The 27937-nt window shown below is 41.2% G+C and overlaps 1 protein-coding gene and 1 long non-coding RNA gene across 4 annotated transcripts; one reads left to right on the plus strand and one right to left on the minus strand.

Moving 5' to 3' along the window:
- Nucleotides 1-19650, minus strand: LOC103890761 (uncharacterized). The gene is made up of 3 exons (XR_655060.3): nt 19461-19650; nt 2781-2857; nt 1-2676 (listed from the first exon to the last, which is right to left on the minus strand). It is a non-coding gene; the product is annotated as an uncharacterized LOC103890761 (long non-coding RNA).
- THG1L (tRNA-histidine guanylyltransferase 1 like) lies at nt 19091-27704 on the plus strand. 3 transcript variants are annotated; one of them, XM_002816135.6, is made up of 6 exons: nt 19091-19582; nt 20798-20974; nt 22502-22671; nt 23774-23862; nt 25822-25929; nt 27256-27704. In XM_002816135.6, exons 1-6 carry the CDS (start codon nt 19392-19394, stop codon nt 27415-27417), a joined length of 897 nt encoding a protein of 298 aa, XP_002816181.1. In that variant the 5' UTR covers nt 19091-19391; the 3' UTR covers nt 27418-27704. The 3 variants fall into 3 exon arrangements, with proteins under 3 accessions (XP_002816181.1, XP_054412128.1, XP_024103275.1); XM_054556153.2 differs by lacking the exon at nt 19091-19582 and adding an exon at nt 19679-20540; XM_024247507.3 differs by lacking the exon at nt 19091-19582 and having other exon boundaries at nt 20908-20974; nt 22597-22671.
- The last annotated feature ends 233 nt before the right edge of the window (nt 27705-27937 follow it).

The raw sequence follows: 27937 nt of genomic DNA on the forward strand, positions 1-27937 counted from the left end.
TCAATCTCTCTACCAACGTATGACCCTTTCAGGACCAAATGATTATGGGCCCCTCTATATGCAGCCCTGTAACTCATAGCTATGTGGTGAAATTTACACTTCAGTGAATATGATTCTGTCTCTGTATCAACAATAATATCTTTATATTATATCAAGATGTCTTAATACATTGCCTTTTCTAAAAAGTATTAGAGTTCTTCATGATATAGGGCCTCAAAACATTTTATGGACACCAAATTCTATTCTATTCTTTTCTTTCTCTCTCTCTCTCTGTTTCTTTCTTTCTCTTTTTCTTTCTTTCTTTTCTTCTGTCTTTTTTTCTTCTTTATCCATCTCTTCCTTTTAATCAGTATTGCATCTGAAATAACAAAATAAATTCTCAGTAGCCTAGCCACCTCCAGGTTTTCTTCACCTTTGTTTATGTTTCAAACCACAGCCAGATTCTTTTCTTTTCTCTCTTTTTTTTGGCAGGGGCGGGGGATGGAGTTTCCCTCTGTCGCCCAGGCTGCAGTGCAGTGGTGCAATCTCGGTTCACTGCAGCCTCCGCCTCCCAGGTTCAAGTGATTCTCTGTCTCAGCCTCCCGAGTAGTTGGGATTAGAAGCATATGCCACCACACCCAGCTAACTTTTGTATTTTTAGTGGAGACAGTGTTTCATCATGTTGGCCAGGCTGGTCTTGAACTCTTGGCCTCCCTCAAGTGATCCACCTGCCTCTGCCTCCCAAAGTGCTGAGATTACAGGCATAAGCCACTGCGCCTGCTAACCAATCTTGAACACAAATACTAGAATATTTTTCTACCTGGGAAGTTGTGGGATCTGTTCAAGATTCTGGGTTTTTGTTTTCGGGTTTTGTTGTTGTTGTTTTTTTTTTTGGTTTTCTTTTTTTTGGAGGGAGGGGGAGAGACAGGATCTTGCCACATTGTCCAGGCTGGTCTCAAACTCCTGGGTTCAAGCAATTTGTCCACCTCAACCTCCCAAAGTGTTGGGATTACAGGCATGAGCCACCGTGCCTAGCCATGCTCCAAGGAAATTGCTAACCAGTAAGAAAGGAGAACATGAGAGAAGAGTTACTGGGAAAAATAAAGTTACTTTTTATTTATACTCCCCATTGAATTGAGATTTCCAACAACCCAGTTACATATACAAAAAAGAAAAACAAAAAAGGAATTTATCAGCTCAATTATTCAACAGATATTTATTGATTGCTTCCTTTGTGTCAGGCACTGTTCTAGGCATGAGGGATTCAGCTTTGAAACATATGAAGCAAAGTCCCCCTCTCCAGGAACTTATGAGTCCAGGGGTAGCACTGGCTCCAAGTGTGGTGCTCAATGTTATCACAGTTTTTGTCTCCATCTGTCCTATTTTCTTTCCTTTGTGTAAACTGAAATCTTGGGTGGTCTCTTCCCTCTTGAAGGCAACATGGCCACCAGTGTAACAATTCTAATGGGAAGATAGCCTGTCTTTCCTCGTCATCCTAGCAAAGGGCCAGACTGTCTCATTGACCTGGCTTGGGTCAGATCCACATCTCAGAACCTTACTGGCTAGGTCTCAGTCATTAGGAAGGCCACAGATATTTGTGCAGGTTGTTCATTGCAAAAAAAGACAAGCAGGGGCTGAAATCCAGCGAGGGCCGCATTCACCAAGCCTTTATCCTGGTGCAGGACTGTGTGTGACAGGAGAGAGGGATCTTTATCCAGTTCACACTAGGACATGACAGTGGTCTTGGCCGTGTGCTCACCCTGGAGCAATAGGTGAGGAGGGATTATCTCCACCTGGACTACATGGCCTGAAGGTGGGGAAAGGACAGCTGGGCTTCCCTGGTCCAAAGTCAGAAAAATGAAATGCTGGGCAGGTAAAGACAACAGCTATCTACTTCATTCCTGACAAGCATGGAAAGGCAAGGTGGCAGAGTGGAGGGGACCTTGGACTTGGTGTCAAAAGGCCTGGGTTCTAATCCTAGTTTGGAAAGTTGTGGGATATTGAGCAAATCACTTAACTAATCCCCATAATATTTGTTTCTTTTCTCATAAAATGGAGAAAATTGTTGTCTTATCTCCCCTACAGACTCATTGAGAGAGGAAAAAAAATGAATAACGTATAAGAATATGGTTTGGAATAAGTTTCTTATGTCCAGAAGGTATAATTATCAATGATATCCTCCTAGTCAGTACCTATGGACACAAAGTTCTTTTTTTTTTCTTTTGTCTATCTCTTCCATTTAATCAGTCCTGGATATCTGAAATATCAAAATGATTCTCAGTTGGCCCAGACACCTCACACATCATCCAGTGCCCTCACACATTGAAGGTGCTCAATCAGTGTTTATTAATTGGCTGACCCATGATATAGAAATTCACACTACTCAGGGTTCCTTTCCAAAGTCTTATACAAGCAAAATGTTGTGGCAAAACATTCACCCAACATTAAAATTCAAGGATTCCAGAAACGTGTAAGCATGCTGTCTTATGATCTCATTATTGGGTCTCAATTTAAGTACTGCTTCCTCAGGGGAAACTTCATGGACTATCCCCAGCCACACCCGCCACCAGTGCCAGGCCTCCAGCCTGATTCACAACACTTCACACAATTGTTTGTCATCAGGTCTGTCTTTCCCAGCTGACCGCGAACCCCACCGGGCAGGCAGCATGGCTGTCTTGTTTGCTGTTGCGTGATAGCCTTGGTGCGTGGTACATAGAAATAAATCAAGAAATACTTGTTAAATGAATGAGTACATTTGTGGAATTAAATGGAACAAGGTCAAGTGGGACTAGGCAACATACATTTAATTTCCTTTCTCTTTTCCTAACATCTTTTTCCAAGCCCTCCGTCAACCACATCCTCACGACTTCTGGAACCCCTGTTAAGTAGAGAAAGAATGAGTAGTTAACTTGAACGTGTCCTTTTAAGGACACACAATCAATGACTCTTTAGAAATAAAATCCATTCACCCTGACCTATGTAAGCAATGCCTAAAAAATGCAGGACAAATATAATAATTATAACTCCTTGTAGTCATAAACTTATTCTGGAATAATAGTTCTAAATTTTATACCCTTGTATATCCTGGTATGTCCTAATGCTTATATCTACCTCAAAACCACATAGGCAGTCATTCCTGTAAGCATATACATTACTCCAAGCCAGAAATTAGATTAGAGTGGTTTAGAGGAGAAAGGAGATTTTAGACACAAATTATTTCTTCTTCTTTCCCCTCCTCACCATCCATTATGTAAATTTCATTTACATAATGCAGCTTTTAGCACAAACCAAATGAGTCAGCATCAAGTCAAATGAAATATGACTTTTATGCCAAAGGAAATTATTTTTCTTTGTGTCAGCCTGCAGTGAGCAAGTGATCTTCTAAGTAACAGAAAATTTGAGAAATAAAAATAGAGGCCAGTGTCCAGTTAGGTCATAAACACCTGTTGTGTGCAGATTTTTAATTTATTTTTAATTATGCTAAGATACACAGAATATAAAATTTACCATCTTAACCATTTTAAGTATACAATCCAGTAGTGTTAACTACATTCACATTGTTATGAACCAATCTGCAGAATGCTTTTCACCTTACAAAATAGAAACTCTGTACCCATCAAGTAACAACTCCATATTCCCTTCTCCCCAACCCCTTGGCAACCACCATTGTACTTTCTGCCTCTATGAATTTGACTACTGTAGGCACCTCATATGAGTGCAATCACACAGTATTTGTCTTTTTGTGACTGGCTTATTTCCCGGAGCATAATGTCCTCAAGATTCATTCATGTTGTAGCATGTGTCAGAATTTCATCCCTTGTTAAGGCTGAATAATATTTCATTGTGTATGCATACCACATCTTGCTTATTCACTCATGCATTAATAGACACTTAGGCTCCTTCCTCATTTTAGCTATTGTGAATAAAGCTGCTATGAACATGGCTGTACGAATATCTCTTTGAGACTGTGTTTTCAATTCTTTTGGCTATGTGCCCAGAAGTGAAATTGCAGGATCAATGGTAATTCAATTTTTTGTTTGTTTGTTTGTTTGAGACGAGTCTTGCCCTGTCGCCCAGGCTGGAATGCAGTGGTGCGATATCGGCTCACTGCCACCTTCGTCTCCCGGGTTCAAGCCGTTCTCCTGCCCCAGCCTCCTGAATAGCTGGGATTACAGGCGCACGCCACTGCACCCAGCTAATTTTTGTATTTTTAGTAGAGACGGAGTTTCACTATGTTCATCAGGCTGGTCTCGAACTCTTGACCTCATGATCCGCTGGCCTCGGCCTCCCAAAGTGCTGGGATTACAGACATGAGCCACCGCACCCAGCGGTTGTTTTTATTTTTTTTTTTTTTAGAGATGGGGTTTTGCTATGTTGCCCAGGCTGGTCTTGAATTCCTGGGCTGAAGTAGTCTTCCACACACGACCTTCCAAAGCACTGGAATTACAGGTGTGAGCCACCATGCTCAGCCCTATATTTAATTTTTTGAGGAGCTGCTATACTGTTTTCCATAGCAGCTACACCATTTTATATTCTCTGTGTGCAGAATTTTACAAAACGGTTTGTGAGTTTCAAAGAAATTTAGGGTTTACTTTTCCCCTTCAGTAACATTCTTTCTGGGGATTCTTATGGTGCTTTGTCTGTGGGAACTCTATGACACCCACCATGTTTTCCCTTGCAGTATAGTCGTCTTATCTTCCCCACCTGTCAGAACCCTGCGAGTAGGTAGGATCTAGGTAGAATTCACCTCTAAAGACAGTGATCTGGATGAGTCTCCCAGCTTCCCTCATTCCCCATACATAGTATTGAAGGAAGTTATTGTATCTCTTGTAGGTATCTGATAAGTAAGGAGAATAATACTTCTCAACAAGATGGCTGAGAGGATGGGTCTAGATAATGTATCCTGAGTGCTTAGCACAGCACCAGGGACATAGTATGTGCTAACTGTTTTATTGAAGCAGGAGAGTGTTGTGGCTAAAAGTGCAGACTTTTAATCCCTATAAGCCTCTGTTTGTTTTCTCATTTGTAAAATGGATTATTCTGAGGATGAAAAAGGATGACCTATACAAGGTTTATGCAGCATCACATAGCAATTTGCGAGTGCTCAAAAAAATGGCAGTTATCTTTACCATAACCAGTTTCTTGATTCATCTTAGTTCAATATTGATCTATTACGTTTATTCTATCAGTTCATTCAAATATGCCCTGTCAAATCATTCTGGTTCATCCCTAACCAACATTTGGCAGATTTCCTAATCTTCCTGTCACTTTGATAATTTAAAGCTCAGTTTCTGCAGTCCAAATCTGTGATGTCAATTATTATTATTATTTTTTTCAGACAGAGACTTACCCTGTCTCTGTGCAGTGGCACCATCTCAGCTCACTGCAACCTCCACCTCCCAAGCTCAAGTGATTCTCCTGCCTCAGCCTTGTCAAGGACAATCCTTGACCTTTCTTGGCTTGTAGATGCATCACTCCAATCTCTGCTTCCTTATTCAGGTGCCATTCTTCCTCTCTGTGTGTGTCTGTTTTCTTATAAGAAAACCAGTCATATTGGACTAAAGGCACACCCTAATGACCCCATTTTAATTGCTTACAGTAGCCAATAGGGCAAAGACTCTACTTCCACATAAAGTTACATCCACAGGTATAAGGGTTAGGACTTCAACATATTTTAGGTGAGTCACAATTCCACCCATAACATGTAGAAAAGTTAAAAAAAAATAATAATGGACACCCATAAAACCACCACTAGATTCAATAGTTGTTAACATTTTGCCACTTTTGCTTTTACTACCAATCTAGTTTTTACTGTTACTATCTCATCCCTAAATACTTAATATGTCTTCTAAGATTAGTCTTTTACACACTACATTATTATACCTGTAAAATTAAAAATTCCCTAGTATCCACTAATAAAGAGTGGCAATAGATTGTATTATTACTCAAAAGTATTCACTTGCCTCTTCTCTATGGGAAGATGACACACTCCTCCCCTATAATCTTAGCGCTTGGCCATATTGCTTCAGCAAATATATTGTGAGCAGCAAGATGCACATTGTGCGGTGTAGAAGCTTTTCTAATCATTTCCTGGGTTTTGGAATAAGACACAGGGATCAAAACAGCTATCAGGAATATAACCATAGTCAACTGGCAGTACAAGTGACTTGAACAGGAAATAAACTTTTGTTTTACAAACCACTAAAACCTAGGGTTGTTTGTAATTGCAGATTTCCCCAGTGAATTTAGAGCTGTTTTTAATGGTTTTTAGGCCAGTATCCAGTCAAGAGTTTTGCACTGTATTTGGTTGTTATGTCTCTTAAATCTCTTATTCTGGAACAGTCCCCACTTACTTTTTCTTTCTTTCTTTCTTTTTTTTTTTTTTTGAGACAGTCTTGCTCTGTTGGCCAGGCTGGAGTGCAGTGGCACAATCTTGGCTTGCTGCAAACTCTGCCTCCCAGGTTCAAGCAATTCTCCTCCCTCAGCCTCCTGAATAGCTGGGATTACAGACATGAGCCACTATGCTAGCTAATTTTTATATTTTCAGTGGAGACAAGGTTTCCCCATCATGGCCAGGCTTGTCTCCAACTCCTGACCTCAAGTGATCCACCCGCCTCGGCCTCCCGAAGTGCTTGGATTATAGGCGTGAGCCACCATGCCCAGCCCTCCACTTACCTTTTCTTTCTTCCTTGTTTCTCCTCCTTTTTCATTTTCTTCTTTTTTTCTCCTAGGACACATGTTCAAAGATATTGTTCTTCTTGATAAAATTTACTTTTTGAAGAAGCCAAGTCAGTGATCTTACATAATACCCCGCATTCTGAATATGTCTGATTATGTTCTTTTGGTGTGTGTGTTTTTGTTTTTTTTTTTTAAGACGGAGTTTCGCTCTTATCACCCAGGCTGGAGTGCAATGGCGCTATCTTGGCTCACTGCAACCTCTGCCTCCTGGGTTCAAACGATTCTCCTGCCTCAGCCTCCCGTGTAGCTAAGATTACAGGCGCTATCAATACAATTGCAATACAATTGCAATCAATTATAGTTATTATTTTTATCAATGCTCAAATTATCTCATATTTGGCCAGTGGGAACCCCTTTAAGCTGGCTCATCTTTTTTGAGATACACTCATTAGTCTGAGCATTTTCTTCCTTTCTGGGACAACACAATGTCCCAGGCTCGCCTAGAATTTTCTCTGCCACAAAGTGGAGCCAGCCACTTCTTCAAAGAGTTTATTTTTGTTTTCATGGGTAATGGTAATTTGAAGTTAAGATCTGGATGCTTATTGCTTCTGGAGTGTCATTTTATCTCCACCCAATGGACAGAGCTGGGAAATACACTTTATTTTTTTGAGACATTATCTGGATCTGTCGCCCAGGCTGGAGTGCAGTGGTGAGATCTCAGCTCACTGCAACCTCCTCCTCCCTGGTTCAACCGATTCTCATGCCTCAGTCTCCCGAGCAGCTGGGATTTATAAGCATGCCCCACCATGCCAGGCTAATTTTTGTATTTTTAGCTCAGAGTTTCACCACATTGGCCAGGATGGTCTCAATTTCCTGGCCTCAAGCAATCTGCCCGCCTTGGCCTCCTAAAATGCTGAGGTTACAGGCATGAGCCGCCGCACTGGGCCTGGAAAATACATTTTTAAAAATCATGAATTCAGGGCTGGGCACAGTGGCTCACACCTGTAATCCCAGCGCTTTGGCATGCGGATAGCTTGAGCCCACAAGTTGGAGACCAGCCTGGTTAACATGGGGAAACCCTGTTTTTTTCTTTCTTTTTTTTTTTTTTTGCTTTTAAGGAGCGGAGAGTTTAATAGGCAAGAAGGAAGGGAGAAGACAGAAGAAAGCTCCCCCGTACAGAGACACAGGGATGGGGGCTCCAAAGCCAAAAGAGGAGGTTCCCACCTGGCAGGGATACCAGCCAGGTCTATATGCAGAGGCTGGAGGTGGTGTTTGATTTGCATAGGGCTCAAGGGATTGGTTTGACTAGGCATGACATTCACGTAGCCTGTAAAAAGCTGACCTTCCCACCCTAGCCTTTTAATATGCAAATGTAGGGCACCATGATGTTCTATACTCCTGGGGATATGTGGAGGTGGCCATGTTGCCAGGAACATGTGAGAAGAGGGCAGGAAGGCCACAGGAATCTCCATGTTTGGGTGGGCCCACTTTCTAATGGTCAGTATTTGCATATCAAAGGTTGCTGGGCTGGCGCTAAGAGCCCAGGCTTTACAAGAAACTTCCGGAGATGCTTTAAAAAACGAAAACTTCCCTTGGCCAGGCATGGTGGCTCACGCCTGTAATCCCAGCACTTTGGGAAGCCGAGGTGGGAGGATCATGAGGTCAGGAGATCGAGACCATCCTGGCTAACACAGTGAAACCCCGTCTTTACTAAAAATAAAAAAATAAAAATAAGAATAAATTAGCCGGGTGCAGTGGCAGGCACCTGTAGTCCCATCTACTCAGGAGGCTGGGCCAGGAGAATGGTGTGAACCTGGGAGGCGGAGCTTGCAGTGAGCCGAGATCGCACCACTGCACTCCAGCCTGGGCGACAGAGTGAGACTCTGTCTCAAAAAAAAAAAAAAAAAAGAAGAAAAAGAAAACTTCCCAAGGACCTCTCTTCCTACAACATTCCCCACTATGGAGATGCCACACTAACTGCTGTTAGAGGGTTTTGGGTGATGATTCTTTCTGGCTACTTTCTGCTGAAAAGGGGAGTCCAACGGGGAACAGCAGCTAGGGCTCCTCCTGGGGTGCATCTAACGGTCCTCAGAAGAATGGCATCTCCATGTGTGTTTCAGTTTACAGCACGATTTGGAGTTTGATTGCTTCTAGGTGAGAAGAAACAATTTGAGTTATAGTATTGAGTATATAGGCTCCAAATATCAATACAAGACATATAAGCAAGAGAGTGCTTAAAAAAGGGGTTAACCAATTCCATAAAGAAGATTGGAATTTATTAAAAAGGGATTGTAGCCACTCAGAGCTGAAGCTGTCATTTTTCCTGAGCCTGTCAATAATTATGATTTGATTTTTTTTTTTTTCTGAGATGGAGTTTTGCTGTTGTTGCCCAGGCTGGAGTGCAATGGTGTGATCTCAGCTCACTGCAATCTCCGCCTCCTGAACAAGCAATTCTCCTGCCTCAGCCTCCTGAGTAGCTGGGATTATAGATGCGTGCCACCATGCCTGGCTAATTTTTTGTGTAGAAACAGGGATTCACCATGTTGGCCAGGCTGGTCTTGAACTCCTGGCCTCAGGTCATCTGTCTGCCTCAGCCTCCCAAAGTGCTGGGATTACAGGCATGAGCTGCCACACCCAGCTGATTTGATTTTTAAGTACCTGTAGATTTTCCTCTACTTTACTAGAGGTGTTAATCCAAAAGCAGCATGTTTCATTTAAAACTGCATTACTAAACCCAAAAAAAGGCCTAGCAGACTCAGTGATGGTAAAACTTTCATGCTTCCTTTTTGTCAACTATTATCCCTGCTATAAAGATAATAATTAAGCAAAATACTACAGCAATGGAAACTCTCTGTCCAATATTTCAGTTTAAAGGTGCTACCATGGGAGGTACGTTCCAAGATGGCCGAATAGGAACAGCTCTGGTCTGCAGCTCCCAGTGTGATCGACGCAGAAGATGAGTGATTTCTGCATTTTCCCACTAAGGTACCTGGTTCATCTCTTTGGGACTGGCTGGACAGTCGGTGCAGCCCGCAGAGGGAGAGCCGAAGCAGGGTGGGGCATCACCTCACAAGGGAAGCAGAAGGGGTCAGGAGATTTCCCTTTCTTAGCCAAGGGAAGCCATGACAGACTGTACTTGGAAAAACGGGACACTCCCGCCCAAATACTGGGCTCTTCCCATGGTCTTAGCAGCTGGCAGACCAGGAGATTTTCTCCCGTGCCAGGCTCAGTGGGTCCCACCCCCATGGAGCCTTGCTCACTGCTAGCGCAGCAGTCTGAGATCGACCTGCCAGGTTGCAGCCTGGTGGAAGGAGGGGCGTCCGCCATTGCTGAGGCTTGAGTACATAAACAAAGTGGCCTGGATGCTTGAACTGGGTGGAGCCCACCACAGCTCAGCAAGGCCTACTGCCTCTATAGATTCCACCTCTGTGGGCAAGGCATAGCTGAAAAAAAGGCAGCAGAGACTTCTTCAGACTTAAACATTCCTGTCTGACAGCTCTGAAGAGAGCAGTGGTTCTTCCAGCATAGTGTTTGAGTTCTGAGAACAGACAGACTGCCTCCTTGAATGAGTCCATGACCCTCATGTAGCCTAACTGGGAGACACCTCCCAGTAGGGGTCGACAGACTCCTCATACAGGTGGGTGACCCTCTGGGACGAAGCTTCCAGAGGAAGGATCAGGCAGCAATATTTGCTGTTCTGTAATATTTGCTGTTCTGCAGCCTCCGCTGGTGATACCCAGGCAAACAGGGTCTGGAGTGGAACTCCAGCAAACTCCAACAGACCTACAGCTGAGGGACCTAACTGTTAGAACGAAAATTAATACACAGAAAGGAATAACATCAACATCAACAAAAAGGACATCCACACCAAAACCCCATCTGTAGATCACCAACATCAAAGACCAAAGGTAGATAAAACCACAAAGATGGGGAGAAACCAGAGCAGAAAAGCTGAAAATTCTAAAACCAGAGTGCCTCTTCTCCTCCAAAGGATCACAGCTCCTCACCAGCAACGGAACAAAGCTGGATGGAGAATGACTTTGACGAGTTGACAGAAGTAGGCTTCAGAAGGTCGGTAATAACAAACATCTCTGAGCTAAAGGAGCATGTTCTAATCCATTTCAAGGAAGCTAAAGACCTTGAAAAAAGGTTAGACAAATGGCTAACTAGAATAAACAGTGTAAAGAAGACATTAAATGACCTGATGGAGCTGAAAACCATGGCACGAGAACTTCGTGATGCATGCAGAAGCTTCAATAGCTGATTCGATCAAGTGGAAGAAAAGATATCAGTGATTGAAGATCAAATTAATGACATAAAGTGAGCATACAAGATTAGATAAAAAAAGTAAAAAGAAACGAACAAAGCCTCCAAGAAATATGGGACTATGTGAAAAGACCAAATCCACATTTGATTGGTGTACCTGAAAGTGATGGGGAGAATGGAACCAAGTTGGAAAACACTCTTCAGGATATTATCCAGGAGAACTTCCCCAACCTAGCAAAGCAGGCCAACATTCAAATTCAGGAAATACAGAGAACAGCACAAAGATACTCCTCGAGAAAAGCAACCCCAAGACACATAATTGTCAGATTCACCAAGGTTGAAATGAAGGAAAAAATGTTAAGGGCAGCCAGAGATAAAGGTCAGGTTACCCACAAAGGGAAGCCCACCAGACTAACAGCACATCTCTCAGCAGAAACCCTACAAGCCAGAAAAGAGTGGGGGCCAATATTCAACATTCTTAAAGAAAAGAATTTTCAACCCAGAATTTCATATCCAGCCAAACTAAGCTTCATAAGTGAAGGAGAAATAAAATCCTTTACAGACAAGCAAATGCTGAGAGATTTTGTCACCACCAGGCCTGCTTTACAAAAGCTCCTGAAGGAAACATTAAACATGGAAAGGAACAACTGGTACCAGCCACTGCAAAAACTTGCCAAATTGTAAAGACCATTGATGCTATGAAGAAACTGCATCAATTAACAGGCAAAATAACCAGCTAACATCATAATGACAGGATCAAATTCACACATAACAATATTAACTTTAAATGTAAATGGGCTAAATGCCCCAATTAAAAGACACAGACTGGCAAACTGGATAAAGAGTCAAGACCCATCAGTGTGCTGTATTCAGGAGACCCATCTCACATGCAGAGACACACATAGGCTCAAAATAAAGGGATGGAGGAAGATCTACCAAGCACATGGAAAGCAAAAAAAAAAAAAAAAAGGGGGGGGGTTGCAATCCTAGTCTCTGATAAAACAGACTTTTAAACCAACAAACATCAAAAGACACAAAGAAGGCCATTACATAATGGTAAAGGGATCAATTCAACAAGAAGAGCTAACTATCCTAAATATATATGCACCCAATACAGGAGCACCCAGATTCATAAAGCAAGTCCTTAGAGACCTAATAATGGGAGACTTTAACACCCCATTGTCAACATTAGACAAATCAATGAGATAGAAAGTTCATAAGGATATCCAGGAATTGAACTCAGCTCTACACCAAGCAGATCTAATAGACATCTACAGAACTCTCCACCCCAAATCAACAGAATATACATTCTTCTCAGCACCACATTGCACTTATTCTAAAATTGACCACGTAATTGGAAGTAAAGCACTCCTCAGCAACTGTAAAAGAACAGAAATCACAACAAACTGTCTCTCAGACCACACTGCAATCAAATTAGAACTCGGGATTAAGAAACTCACTCAAAACCATACAGCTACATGGAAACTGAACAACCTGCTCTTGAATGACTACCGGGCACATAACGAAATGTAGGCAGAAATAAAGATGTTCTTTGAAACCAATGAGAACAAAGACACAACATACCAGAATCTCTGGGACACATTCAGAGCAGTGTGTAGAGGGAAATTTATAGCACTAAATGCCCACAAGAGAAAGCAGGAAAGATCTAAACCTGACACCCTAATATCACAATTAAAAGAACTAGAGAAGCAACAGCAAACACATTCAAAAGCTAGCAGAAGGCAAGAAATAACTAAAATCAGAGCAGAACTGAAGGAAATAGAGACACAAAAAACCCTTCAAAAAATCCATGAATCCAGGAGCTGGTTTTTTGAAAAGATGAACAAAATTGATAGACTGCTAGCAAGACTAATAAAGAAGAAAAGAGAGAAGAATCAAATAGATGCAATAAAAAATGATAAAGGGGATATCACCACTGATCCCACAGAAATACAAACTACCATCAGAGAATACTATAAACACCTCTATGCAAATAAACTAGAAAATCTAGAAGAAATGGATAAATTCCTGGATACATATATCCTCCCAAGACTAAACCAGGAAGAAGTTGAATCCCTGAAGAGACCAATAACAGGCTCTGAAATTGAGGCAATAATTAATAGCCACCAACCAAAAAAAGTCCAGGACAAGATGGATTCACAGCCGAATTCTACCAGAGGTACAGAGAGGAGCTGGTACCATTCCTTCTGAAACTATTCCAATCAACAGAAAAAGAGGGAATCCTCCCTAACTCATTTTGTGAGGCCAGCATCATCCTGATACCAAAGCCTAGCAGAGACACAACAAAAAAAGAAAATTTTAGACCAATATCCCTGATGAACATTGATGCAAAAATCCTCAATAAAATACTGGCAAACCGAATCCAGCAGCACATCAAAAAGCTTATCCACCACGATCAAGTCGGCTTCATCCCTGGGATGCAAGGCTGGTTCAACATACACAAATCAATAAACGTAATCCAGCATATAAACAGAACCAAAGACAAAAACCACATGATTATCTCAATAGATGCAGAAAAGGCCTTCAACAAGTTCAACAGCCCTTCATGCTAAAAACTCTCAATAAACAACTCTCAATAAAAACTTTCAATAAACAAGGTATTGATGGGACGTATCTCAAAATAATAAGAGTTATTTATGACAAACCTACAGTCAATGTCATACTGAGTGGGCAGAAACTGGAATCATTCCCTTTGAAACCGGTACAAGACAAGGATACCCTCTTCTCACCACTCCTATTCAACATAGTGTTGGAAGTTCTGGCCAGGGCAATCAGGTAGGAGAAAGAAATAAAGGGTATTGAATAAGGAAAAGAGGAAGTCAAATTGTCCCTGTTTTCAGATGACATGATTGTATATTTAGAAAACCCCATCATCTCAGCCCTAAATCTCCTTAAGCTGATAAGCAAATTCAGCAAAGTCTCAGGATACAAAATCAATGTGTAAAAATCACAAGCATTCCTATACAACAATAACAGACAAACAAAGAGCCAAATCATGAGTGAACTCCCATTCACAATTGCTGCAAAGAGAATAAAATACCCAGGAATCCAACTAACAAGGGATGTGAAGGACCTCTTCAAGGAGAACTACAAACCACTGCCAAACGAAATAAAAGAGGACACAAACAAATGAAAGAACATTCCATGCTCATGGATAGGAAGAATATTGTGAAAATGGCCATACTTCCCAAGGTAATTTATAGATTCATTGCCATCCCCATCAAGCTACCAATGACTTTCTTCACAGAATTGGAAAAAACTACTTTAAAGTTCCTATGGAACCAAAAAAGAGCCTGCATAGCCAAGACAATCCTAAGCAAAAAGAACAAAGCTGGAGGCATCATGCTACCTGACTTCAAACTACACTACAAGGCTACAGTAACCAAAACAGCATGGTACTGGTACCAAAACAGAGATACAGACCAATGGAACAGAACAGAGCCCTCAGAAATAATACCACACATCTGCAACCATCTGATCTTTCACAATCCTGACAAAAACTAGAAATGGGGAAAGAATTCCCTATTTAATGAATGATGCTGGGAAAACTGGTTAGCCATATGTAGAAAGCCAAAACTGGATCCCTTCCTTACACCTTATACAAAAATTAATTCAAGATGGATTAAAGACTTAAATGTTAGACCTAAAACCATAAAAACCCTAGAAGAAAACCTAGGCAATAACATTCAGGACATAGTCATGGGCAAGGACTTCATGACTAAAACACCAAAAGCGATGACAACAAAAGTCATAATAGACAAATGAGATCTAATTAAACTAAAGGGCTTCTGCACAGCAAAAGAAACTACCATCAGAATGAACAGACAATCTACAGAATAGGAAAAAAATTTTGGAATCTCCCCATCTGACAAAGGGCTAATATCCAGAATCTACAAAGAACTTAAACAAATTTACAAGAAAAAACAAACAACCTCATCAAAAAATGGGCAAAGGATATGAACAGACACTTCTCAAAAGACATTTATGGAGCCAAAAGACACATGAAAAAATGCTCATCATCACTGGTCATCAGAGAAATGCAAATCAAAACCACAATGAGATACCATCTCACGCCAGTTAGAATGGCGATCATTAAAATGTGAGGAAATGACAGATGCTGGAGAGGATGTGGAGAAATAGGAATGCTTTTACACTGTTGGTGGGAGTGTAAATTAGTTCAACCATTGTGGAAGACAGTGTGACAATTCCTCAAGGATCTAGAACTGGAAATACCATTTGACCCAGCCATCCCATTACTGGGTATATACCCAAAGGATTATAAATCATGCTACTATAAAGACACATGCACACGTATGTTTATTGTGGCACTATTCACAATAGCAAAGACTTGGAACCAACCCAAATGTCCATCAATGATAGACTGGATTAAGAAAATGTGGCATATATACACCATGGAATACTATGCAGCCATTAAAAAAGATGAGTTCATGTCCTTTGCAGGGACATGGATGAAGCTGGAAACCATCATTCTCAGCAAACTATCACAAGGACAGAAAACCAAACACCGCATGTTCTCACTCATAGGTGGGAACTGAACAATGAGAACACTTGGACACAGGGTGGGGAACATCACACACCGGAGCCTGTTGGGGGGTGGGGGGAGGGGAGGGGGATAGCATTAGGAGAAATACCTAATGTAAATGATGAGTTGATGGGTGCAGTAAATCAACATGGCACATGTATACCTATGTAAGAAACCTGCACATTGTGCACATGTACCCTAGAACTTTAAGTATAATAATAATTAAAAAAAATCTATCAGAAGGATCAGTTAAAATTTAAAAAAACAAAACAAAAAAAAAGAAGTTGCTACCATGTATAACCCTAATGCAAATAGTAGAGTGAGGACAGCAGTTCCCACAAGTGTGGTGTGGCAGGTAATTTCCACCTAAAATTTTACTTGCCAAGATATAGAATTCCCCTTTGGGGGTCTATGAAGTTCCTTGGTTTTATTTTCCCAAAGAAACCTCCAGGTTATGGGCACCTTACTCACTTTCATTACCTGGCAGAATTTGCAAGATAATTGCCCAGAACTAGCGTATTGATTCATATTTTTACGTTACCCATCCCTTTTCTCCCCCCAAGCTGCAGAAGATCACCACTTGATTCACAGGAATAAGCAGGGCTAAATTGTAGGCAAAAAGCTTAAAAACAATAATGAGACTAGGATTTAATGACAAATGTATGATAAACTTTGGAGCAAAATTTTTCTCTCCAGTCCTCATTTTGGTAAAAACTAATTATGAATAAACTTTAGTCTTATACTTGGCCTGATTATTTGCATAAAGTGCAGCAAGAATGGTTATTTTGACATAGGCCTTTTGGATTGGCTTTGATGAAACTGTTCCCCAAGGAATTTTAGGTAAGACTTTTTTTTTGTTTTTTGTTTGTTTGTTTGTTTTTTAGATGGAGTCTTGCTCTGTCACCCAAGCTGGAGTGCAGTGGCGCAGTCTTGGCTCACTATAACCTCCTCCTCCCGGGTTCAAGCGATTCTTCTGTTTTAGTTTAAAATAACTTTCCTTGACTCTGAAAATCAAAACAAAGATTGACAATATTCCAAGCAAAGGTTAAAAAGGTTGCTTTAACTTTCTGAGTGTAGTCCACTTCATTAACTTTTATTTTGCTTGATATTTGTCAACATGTCAGTTCTTTATGAGTCCCTACATTCTTTATTTCAATGTTACACAATCTTTAAAGCTATTAAAAACCTGCATTTGAGAACACCTGTTAAATTCCTTTATATATCTTGATTATAAACCATCTTTTGAGAACGAACAAAGCAAGGCAACAATTGGCTGTGAATGAAAAATTTCCAGGATAGTTAAAAATATGACTGATCAAATTTATTTATCTTCATGGTTTACGATAACTTTACCCTTAATTATGATTGATCCCATATACCTAGACATTAGAATTTTAGAAATCCCATACAATTTTGGAACATATATTAGTATTATTCATCAAAATATAACTTAAAGAAGATTGGACATCATTTTGGCAATCTCATGTGACTAAACATGTCAAATGATCCTATTTACCTCTTTTCTGAATGTTTCGGGGCCCTCTGAACCAACCAAAAAAAGTCAGGTATCAGGAAGGACAATTTCCAGATTGCCATAAATTATTTTGCCAAAATGATGACTCAAAAGGCAAAAACCTTTCATTAGCCTTTACTATGACATGAAAATTTTGTTCAAAGCAAAATTTTACCCTTGCATTAATTTATTAATGTTAACCTCAATTCATTTACATGAAACCTTATAGATTATTCCATTTAATCCTAACCAATTTGACCGTGAGGTGAAAACTTTACAAACCTTTTATAACCCTTTTATTAAAGGGCAGATTAGCGTCTTAAGACCTCCTTGCTATGCTTTTATTTTAATGCTTAATTTATGTAAAGACCATATAGATGCTATGGGAGAAGACAGCGTAGTACTTCTACTATGCATTTCACTGCAAAGCAACCCAAAGCCAATTGGCTTGTTTTATAATCAGCCCATCCCTGATAGGAGTCTCATCCCCCAGTGTGGGATGTGGATGGGGAAACCCCCTTTCTACAAAAAAAATACAAAAATTAGGTGGGCATGGGGCACACACCTGTAGTCCCAGCTACTAGAAAGGGAGGTGGGAGGTTCACCTGAACCCAAGAGGTCTAGGCTGCAGTGAGCTGAGATCATGCCATTGTACTCCAGCCTAGGTGACAGAGTGAGACTCTGTCTCGAAAACATACACATAAAAAAAAAATAAAAATCATGAATTTATGTTGATAAGTAATTTTGAAAAATTCACCTAATGAAAGTAGGGCTCCTAGAGGAGGTAAAATTTGGTTGTCTCCTGGTCAGCTTGGAGAGAGCAGTTTGTGGAAATAAAAGGTGAGGAATGATAACCTACAGAAAACTGACTTCACAGCAACAGAAACAAAGAAAAGATGCAGGATGTCATAATTTATGTCTTGGTCCTGCCACATATGTGACCTTATGTAAATTATTTTTTTCTGAGTCTCAGATTTCCCCTTTGTAAAGGTGAAATCCCAGTTCCTCTTTTGCATCCCTCTGATGTTACTCTGAGCATCAAAGGAGTGATGACAACCATTTGTGGTACTATTATGAGGATATAAAACATACTGATATAGATCCCTGTATGGATACACAAAAAACTGGTAACAGTAACTGCCTAAAGTATGTTGTTAGGAGTCAGTGAGGGACTTTTTACTACATATAAAAGGATTTATATTGTTTGAATATTTTTCTTTTTCTTTAGAGACAGATTCTTGCTCTGTCACCCAGGCTGGAGTGCAGTAGCTAATCATGGGTCACTGCAGTCTCGAACTCCTGGCCTCAAGTATCTTCCCACCTCATTCTCCCCTAGCTAGGACTACGGGCATGGGCTACCCACGCCTGGATAATTTTTTTTTTTTCTTTTTTGTAGGAACAGGGGTCTTGCTACGTTGCCAAGGCTGGTATGAATCCCCTGAGCTCAAGCAATCCTCCTGCCTCTGCCTCCCAAAGTGCTGGGATTACAGGCGTCAGCCACCGTGCCTGGCCTGAATATCTTTCTTGAGGATGGAAAAAAAAAAAAAAGTAAGTAAGTAGGTAATGAATTTGAAAGAGCTTTGTAAATCACAAAGTATGACACAAATATTAGGATTTTATTTTTACTATTATCCATCAGCAACAAGATATCTTGTTCTTGTTGAACAACCATTAAATGGTTCTGTGATTATTTAATGGTGAAAAAGTTGAATAAATCAATTTAGTATACCCATATGTTGGAATATTGAGTCCATTTTTCTTTTAAAAATCACACTTTGGAATAATTGATGATATTGGCAAATGCTTAAGCTGAGTGGAAAAATAGATAAACATCGTATAGGCAAATAATTCCAATCTTGTGCATTCCCTGTGTAAACCTACATACACAAAAAGAAAAAAGACTGAAAGGAACCATCCACAATGCTTTGATGGGAAAGACGGAGAAACAAAGTGTTAATTTTGTTAACTATAGTTTTGGTGTATTCCAGATTTTCTACAGCGAGTTAATAAATGCCACTAAGAAAAGGGGAAACATCACAGCTACACCTTCAAACGTCAGAAAAAGAATTTTTTTTTTTTTTTTTAGGTGGGGGTATGATTTTGATCTGGGCACTAACGGGGACACTGATTGCTTTCGCCAGTAAGTCAAGACCAGCAGATAAAAAATAATTTTTAAAAACCTCGTGAGAGTCATTTGCCGCAGGACGGGAGGAGGAAGAAGCAAGCATGGGAGGTGCTAACGGAGGAACCTAAACCTCCATCCTCTTCCCCCGGGAGGTTAAGAACTACAGGGAGAGGCGAGAGAGACTATGACCGCCCTACGGCTAGAGCAGCCGCAAAGAGAACACTTCCGGGGCGGGGCTATCTGGCCCTTTCCCTTCCGCATGGAGAATGTGGGGCGCCTGTAAAGTTAAGGTTCACGATTCCTTGGCCACCACTTCCATCACTCTGAGACGGTACCTGAGATTGGGGGCGACCATGGCAAAAAGCAAGTTCGAGTACGTGAGGGACTTCGAGGCTGACGACACCTGCCTGGCCCACTGCTGGGTGGTCGTGCGGCTGGACGGCCGGAATTTCCATCGGTGAGCGAGCTCGACTCGGGGCGTCGCGGAGCGCCAGCGCTTCCGGGGAATCCAGCTTCTACCCTTGCAAATCCTCTCTCCAGCCCCAGTCACGGTTACCGGGGTAACGCGGTAGCCAATGAGTGCGCAGCATGGAGCATCGCCCCGCCCTGCGTGTTGGCTAGGACAGTGCCTGAACACTGGCTGTTAGCGTAATTGAATGGGCGATGTGCCCCCGTGATGAGGATCTGGCTTGGAGTGCCCGTGTTAAGTGAACAGAGACCTGTTAGCAAGGACCTGTTGTTAAAAGTCACTCTCATGCACAATATTTAAGCTCTTAAGCCAATTGCCTAGCTATTCTGTTAGATATCTTTGAATGCTGACTGTTCAGAAGTCTGTGTAAGCCTTGCTTGTGGGCAATACTTAACGTCTGTGCTTCATTATCAGTAACGGGCCACATGGACTAGATTCAACAGAGAGTCAGAAAAAAAAAGAAGGCTGGGCGCGGGAGGCAGGAGGATCACTTAAGGCCAGGAGTTGGAGACCAGGTTTTTTGTTTTTGTTTTGTTTTTGTTGTTGTTGTTGTTTGTGAAACTCCGCCACTACAAAAACAAACAAAAAAAAAAGAAAGAAGGAAGAAAGAAAGAAAGAAAAAGAAAAAAATTTAATTTGCCCGACGCAGTGATGCACACATGTAGTTCCAGCTACTCGGGAGGCTGAGGTGGGAGGATCGCTTGAGCCTGGGAGGTCAAGGCTGCAGTGAGCGGTGATCGGACACTGCACTCCAGCTTGGGTGACAGAGCAAGACCCTGTCTCAGAAAAAGAGGGAGGGGGAGAAAGAAATAGAAAGATGGGAATTTAATCTTTAAAGAGGGCTGCATTATTAATGATTATTATAACTAACATGTATTGAGCACTTCCTAGGAGCTAGGTATGATTACTTTTATCTTCTGCCTAATCTTCAGGACAACCCAATGAGGTAAATATTCTTTTATTCCCATTTCACAGAAAGGAGAGTTGAGGCTTAGCATTTATGTCTGGTTTTCTCAATTTCAAGGCAGGAAAAAAACTAAGTTCTTAAGAAAATGAATCAGGTTGTGGCTAGTTGATCATTTGGGTTCACAGTGCTATTACATTATCTTCCTCCAAACGGCCTGTGTTATCTAGCAACAGAGCGTGTTGTTAATGACAGGCTTCCATCCGTGCTTTCTTCTCTTTTCTCTTTCCCCTATGAAGGTTTGCTGAGAAGCACAACTTTGCAAAACCCAATGACAGCCGTGCTCTCCAGCTGATGACCAAATGTGCCCAGACTGTGATGGAAGAACTAGAGGATATTGTGATTGCGTATGGACAGAGTGATGAGTACAGCTTTGTGTTCAAGCGGAAAACCAATTGGTTTAAAAGAAGAGCCAGGTAATTCCATGACCTTCGTCCTTTCTTCAGAATATTTCCTCCTAGCATCTTGTTTTCTGTTTATCTTAATCGCAGACTTACAGGCTACAGATGATGTCTGCAGTATTTGTAACTGCAGAGTACATGTATATTTCCTGTTTAGATTGTTGTACTTCCATCTGATAGCCAAGCATTCTGTGTGCCTCTTTTGTCTGATTCTTCCCCCACATGCCCCATAAGATTGGTTTCTAGACTGACCTGGCATTGAACATTAAGATTAGAAACAGAGACCATAAGAATGTAATATTAACAATTCATAGGTTGGCTTTAGCCATGATAGTCTCTACATGCATTGCATTACACTGTTCAAGAGAGATCTCATTAGAAAATAAACAAATCTGATTGATTTGGTAGTATTTTGAAACGCTGTATGGGAAACAAATCATATAATGAATTGGTTTTTTCTTTCTTCCTTTTTTTAATAGAGGTGGGGTCTTTGTGTATTGCCCAGGCTGGTCTCAAACTCCTGGCCTCAAGCAGGTCTCCTGTCTTGGCCTCTCGAAGTGCTAGGATTACAGACATGAGCCACCATGCCCAGCCTGAATTGGCATTTTTTTTACAACAGTGGTTTTCCTCCATTCATGACTGTAAACACAAACAGGTCAGGCATGGTGGCTCACGCCTGTAATCCCAACACTTTGAGAGGGTGAGGGAGAGGATTACTTGAGCCCAGAAGTTTGAGACCAGCCTGGGCAAGATGGTGAGACCTCATCTCAAAAAATTTAAAAATTAGCTGGGCTCAGTGGCATGTGCCTATAGTCACAGCTACTCAGGAGGTTGAGGCAGGAGGATCCATTGAGCCAAGGAATTTGAGGCAGCAGTGAGCTATGATTGTGCCAGTGCACCCCAGCCTGGGGGACAGAGAGATTCCATCTTTTAAAAAATAAAATAAAATTTAAAAATACCCCTTGAATCATAAATTAGTATCACATCCTATAGGGAAAGATTTAGTATCAGTAGGTTACTTAATAGAACTGGAAGGAGAGGCAGGCTGCATTTAAAATACGTAACTTGCCAGGTGTGATGACTCACGCCTGTAATCCCAGCACTTTGGGAGGCCGAGGCAGGCAGATGACTTGAGGTCAGAAGTTTGAGACAAGCCTGGCCAACGTGGTGAAACCCCATCTCTACTGAAAATACAAAAATTAGCTGGGCGTAGTGGCCTGCACCTGTAATCCCAGCTACTCAGGAGTCTGAGGCCGGAGAATCACTTGAACCCAGGAGGCAGAAGTTGCAGTGAGCCAAGATGGCGCCATTGCACTCCAGCCCAGGCAACAGAGCAAGACTCTGTCCCAAAAAAAGAAGAAAAAAAAATATAGAACCAAGGTATTAAAATGGTGTTTCTTAGCCAAATGCATTTTATCTCCTGGCTTTCTGGGCAGTTTGTGTAATCTCTCTGTGGTACCCACAGGTCTTATCAATGGTGTTGAATTAATTCCGTGTATTTTTCTTTTTCTTGCTCCATCCAATGTGCGTTACATTTTCAAGTAAGTTCATGACTCACGTGGCCTCCCAGTTCGCCTCCAGCTATGTGTTTTATTGGCGGGATTACTTTGAGGACCAGCCCCTTCTGTATCCCCCAGGCTTTGACGGAAGAGTCGTGGTGTATCCCAGCAACCAGACCTTAAAGGACTACCTCAGCTGGCGACAAGCAGATTGTGAGTGGCACCAAATAAACACGTGTAGTTAAACCACCATGCCTTACAGGTGTTGAACTGATACAGGATTGGCTCACATGTACTTTGTTTTGACATATACTCTGTATAGAATGCAGTATTTAAATATTTTTTCAATTAGTTAAAAGTATTTGAAAAATTAAATTTTATGTAAAAACTCCTTATCTCTATTTTTTTTTTTTTTTAAGACAGAGTTTCGCTCTTGTTGCCCAGGCTGGAATGCAGTGGTGCGATCTCGGCTCACTGCAACCTCCACCTCCTGGGTTCATGGGATTCTTCTGCCTCAGCCTCCCGAGTAGCTGGGATTATAGGCATGTGCCACCATGCCTAGCTGATTTTGTATTTTTTAGTAGAAATGGGGTTTCTCCATGTTGGTCAGGCTGGTCTTGAACTCCTGATCTCAGGTGATCTCCCTGCCTTGGCCTCCCAAAGTGCTGGGATTATAGGCGTGAGCCACCACGCCCGGCCGCCTTATCTCTATTTTTTAAAAAAATCAGATGTGGCAATACTGGATCTGCATTCTTACTTAGTACTGGACGAAGCCTGTGCAGTGGCAGCTACCTTTACACACACACACACACACACACACACAAATGCCAGTGTGCCATAGTCTCTGCCATTCCCTGTTGTTTCTCTGGGGTCACCCACTGCTTTACACATTTATGTTCATGCCAGCCTCAGTGGGTATTTGAATTGTGACCCTTGCCTTATGTGACTGTGATGATGTTTGTGAGGCTTTTACTTGCTTGTTCTAGTTTGAATTTTCCAGAAGAACTGGAAAAGAGATTGAAATAATATAAATCAAATAACTTCTAAAGTATTCCTAGGATTAACACACAAGTTAACAGATTTGTATAATGTATAACTGAAATGACCAAATAAAACTGTTGTTAGGGATGAAGTTTTTTCCCTCCTGCTCCTTCCCTCCATGTTCCCTGTGTAGGACTTCAGGCAAGTCACTAAATGTCCCTGAGATCTCTTTACTTTGAAAGAGGAGAGGGTCAGGGCTCTAGTATTCCTTGAAGAATGAATATTCAATAAAGATTTTATGTATATAAACGTTACTATTTTGTTCTCCTCACAGGTCACATCAATAATCTTTATAATACAGTTTTCTGGGCACTTATACAACAATCTGGACTAACACCAGTACAAGCCCAAGGGAGATTACAGGTATAAAATCTTACTACATTAATACTTAACTGGGGACAGTTTGCTGTAGGCGCTCCCATAACTTTTTTTTTGTTAAATTTACATTTCTTTCTTTTAAGATCCCTTTACAGCTTTGTTTTGAAAGGATATAAAAATCATAATAGGAGCAGCTCTGCTGCCTGCTTGGTCTGTAATCCTGGATGAATTACTGCTTCTCCCTGAGCCTTTGTGTTCTTCGTGGAAAATGGAATTGACGGCACTGGCTCTGCATTCCCACCTGCTGACACTTGCCTGGAGCCATGTATGACTGTGTATGACTGCCCTCTTAAGCACTGAATTTTTTTTTTTTTTTTTTTTTTTTTTTTTTTTTTGAGACACAGTTTCACTCTGTTGCCCAGGCTGGAGTACTGTGGTGTGATCTCAGCTGACTGCAACCTCCACCTCCTGTGCTCAAGTGATTCTTGTGCCTCAGCCTCCCGAGTAGCTGGGATTACAGGTGCATGCCACCACACCCAGCTAATTTTTTTATTTTTAGTAGAGACAGGGTTTCACCGTGTTGGCCAGGCTGGTCTCGAACTCCTGACCTCAAGTGATCTGCCTGCCTGGGTCTCCCAGAGTGGTGGGATTACAGGTGTGAGCCGGTGAGCCACCACACCAGGCCAGCACTGAATTTTTGTCAGTCCCACCAGGCCTCTTCCCTCATTGCCATTTTCCCTGCTGGGCACCTGTAGTTTCTTGGGTTTATGACCTCTGTGTATGGGAAGAGTTCATGCTGAGTTTGTTGCTTTCATAAATGTCGTAATAACTACTCACATCATGCGTCTGTGTAATTTTATCCTTTCTGTCTCAGTTCTTTATAGGTAAAATGTAGAAAATAGTAGTTTCTACCTCATAGGTTTATGGTGAGAATTAAATGGCATGATGCATGTAAAACACAGAATAGTATGAAGCACATTGTAAGTGCTTAATAAATACTGATTTTTGTTATAACAATGCTACTTGTAGGATGACTAACTGTGAAATGAGGTAATGTGTTGTAACATCTTTTATTTGTATTTTATTTTATCTATTTATTTATTTTTTGAGATGGGTTCTCGCTATTTTCCCCAGGCTGGTCTTGAACTCCTGGGCTCCAGCAGTCCTCCCACCTCAGCCTCCCAAGTAGCTGGGATTACAGGTGCATGCCACTGTGCCCAGCTGTAACAGTTACTAATACAATGCGTGGTACATTATGATTGTTCAGTAAATGGTTGTCATTTTTAATAATAGTAATGATAGAGATTTTTATATAGCAATAATAGGAATACTGGGGCCTGGTGTGGTGGTTCACACATGTAATCCCAGCACTTTGAGGAGGCCAAGGTGGGTGGATCAACTGATGGCAGGAGTTTGAGACCAGCCTGGCCAACATGGTGAGACCACTTTCTACAAAAATTAGCTGGGTGTGCTGGCACACACCTGTAATCCCAGCAACTCAGGAGGCTGAGGCATGAGAATCGCTTGAACCTGGGAGGTGGAGGTTGCAGTGAGCTGAGATTGCACCACTGCACTCCAGCCTGGGCGACAGAGTGAGACTTTGTCTCAAAAAAAAGGCATACTGGTAGGTATATCCAGGTTTGGAAGAGTCAAGTTCAGATTTTGATTCTTTGTAGAAGAATAAGGACAACCTTTTAACCTTGGGGAATTTATATAACCTTTCTAAATTTTATTGGACCAAATACATAATATGTACTCAGTATTAATTCCCCCCACTCCCTTTCAGTCTTGACTTGTGAAGCCAGTGTTTGGTATAGGAGAGAATTTTATCTAAATAAGATCATAATTGCCCTTAAGATGAAAATTTACTAATAACTATAAGATGTTTGATAAAATCCTTCCACTTCTTGATTGTGGAAATTTAAGTTGTGGGTCGAATGGATAGTAGCATTAGGGGAGAAAGAAGACATGCAGAGCTTTTAATATCTATTTTTATTTCCTCAGGGAACTCTTGCAGCAGACAAGAATGAGATTTTGTTTTCTGAATTCAACATCAACTATAATAATGAGCCGCTGATGTATAGGAAAGGGACTGTGTTGATATGGCAGAAGGTAATGCTGTTATGTTCAAAGAAAAATGGAAGTCAGGAAAAAAGAGAGCCTGTGTCCATTCCAAGCTGTGCCCTCCCTGCTGCCTGTATGCTGATGTGACTCCAGTTGCTAATGCAAACCTTTCCAAGAGGAGAGGCCATAGATTCTTATTTTTAATGTGCATTTTGTCAGTCAGTAGTGGTCCGAAATCTCCCATACATAAGTAGAATTACAGAATTTTAGAATTAGTGCCTTTATTTTTCTGTGTTGTAAGCTGTCCCTGTATCCGATAAAATAGTTTAAAAAGGATACAGTACAGGTACGAGGATTTGTGCATTCATAAAATACTTAAAAAATACTTTCATACTGGATAATACCATTAAATGGTCTCTCCATCCCACGACAACTGTAATATGAGGCACTAAGAGACGATGTATATGAGGGTTTGTTATTTTCATAAATATCATGAGATTCCCTTGACATTCATACTTACCTTAATATTCTGTAATAAGCCTGTACATTTACCTATATCCTTAATTTTACCAATATTTTCTCTCTGTACCAGCTGTTGGGCATAATGATTTCTCTAAATTTATTTCCTTCCATGTAAAGTTTTTTTTTTTTTCTGAAATGAATGTTTTCAAGTACCAAGAAGTACCTTGAGAGCTAGTCATTCCACTGGCAACTCCAGCTCTTTGAGCTGTTCAAAACATTTGTTCTTTGGTACAGACTTGGATACTTCTTAATGCAGGTGGAAGGTAAGAAATACCTTTAATTCTATAGTTATTGCTAATGAGGAACATGGAATCCTTTCTTTGTTCCTAAGATCGCTTCAGAATAGTATAACCCTTTTTTTTTTTTTTTTTTTTAAGACAGAGTCTTGCTCTGTTGCTCAGGCCGGAGTACAGTGGTGCCATCTCGGCTCACTGCAACCTCCACCTCCTGGGTTCAAGGGATTTCCAGCTAATTTTTGTATTCTTGGTAGAAGCAAAGTTTCACCATGTTGGCCAGGCTGGTCTCGAACTCCTGACCTCAAGTGATCTGCATGTCTCAGCCTCCCAAAGTGCTGAGATTACAGGCGTGAGCCACTGCGCTCAGATAACATAACCTTTTTAAAACTATTTTTAATTATAAAGAACTTCATGCATACTGAGATTATATATATATATGTATATATACACACATACATATATGCGCATATATATACACATATTTATATCTATATATATCTCAAATCTGGCAGTCGGAAGTATATGAAGATAAAAAGTGAACTATCCCCACATCTTTCCTTTCTCTCCCAAACCCACTCCTGAGTTAACAATGTCACTACTTTATTTTTACCTGTAGGTGGATGAAGTGATAACAAAAGAAATTAAGCTGCCAACAGAAATGGAAGGAAAAAAGATGGCAGTGACCCGGGCCAGGACAAAGCCAGTGCCCTTGCACTGCGATATCATCGGGGATGCTTTCTGGAAGGAACATCCAGAGATTCTAGATGAAGACAGCTGACCCTTTGCGCTTCAGTTCTGGTGTGCTTAACCATGGAAGCCCTCCCATCTCCCAGGGCTCCTTGCCTTAGGTGGCTGTAGCATCCCTACCACCCAGGACACTGGTGCGAATGACACAACTCAAGTTGGGAGGGAAACAGGGAAGGAAGGGATGGATGGGGGTGGTGTATCTTGTTCTGTTTAAGCAGAACACCTTGTTTGCGGTGTTGGAACATGGTTCCTTTGGCAGAAGTGCTTTTTTTTTAATCGCAGTACTATTTTTATAAAGCAAGAACTATTTCATGCCTTGGAGAATGAATCATTTTTAGATTGTGACATAAATCTTGTAAAAACCTGTCAGTTATTTTCATCTATGAGAGAAGAGGAGCCCAAACTCTCGCCCACCTGTTCTTAACCAGAAAACCCACTGACTTTGAAAATCTCACCTCTGCCACCCATCTACTTGCATTCATCTTTGGCAGACCTCAAGATAAATATGGGTTAATGCCTGCGTGGTACCTCTGAATTCAGGAATTGCAGGG

The sequence above is a fragment of the Pongo abelii genome, chromosome 4 (genome assembly GCF_028885655.2).
Source record: "Pongo abelii isolate AG06213 chromosome 4, NHGRI_mPonAbe1-v2.0_pri, whole genome shotgun sequence".
NCBI lineage: Eukaryota > Metazoa > Chordata > Mammalia > Primates > Hominidae > Pongo > Pongo abelii.

Coding starts and splice junctions, on each gene's coding strand:
- THG1L (XM_002816135.6), top strand. CDS start 19,392: ATGTGGGGCGCCTGTAAAGTTAAGGTTCACGATTCCTTGGCCACCACT. Junction 20,975..22,501: donor TGGTTTAAAAGAAGAGCCAG/GTAATTCCATGA, acceptor TACATTTTCAAG/TAAGTTCATGACTCACGTGG. Junction 22,672..23,773: donor CAGCTGGCGACAAGCAGATT/GTGAGTGGCACC, acceptor TTCTCCTCACAG/GTCACATCAATAATCTTTAT.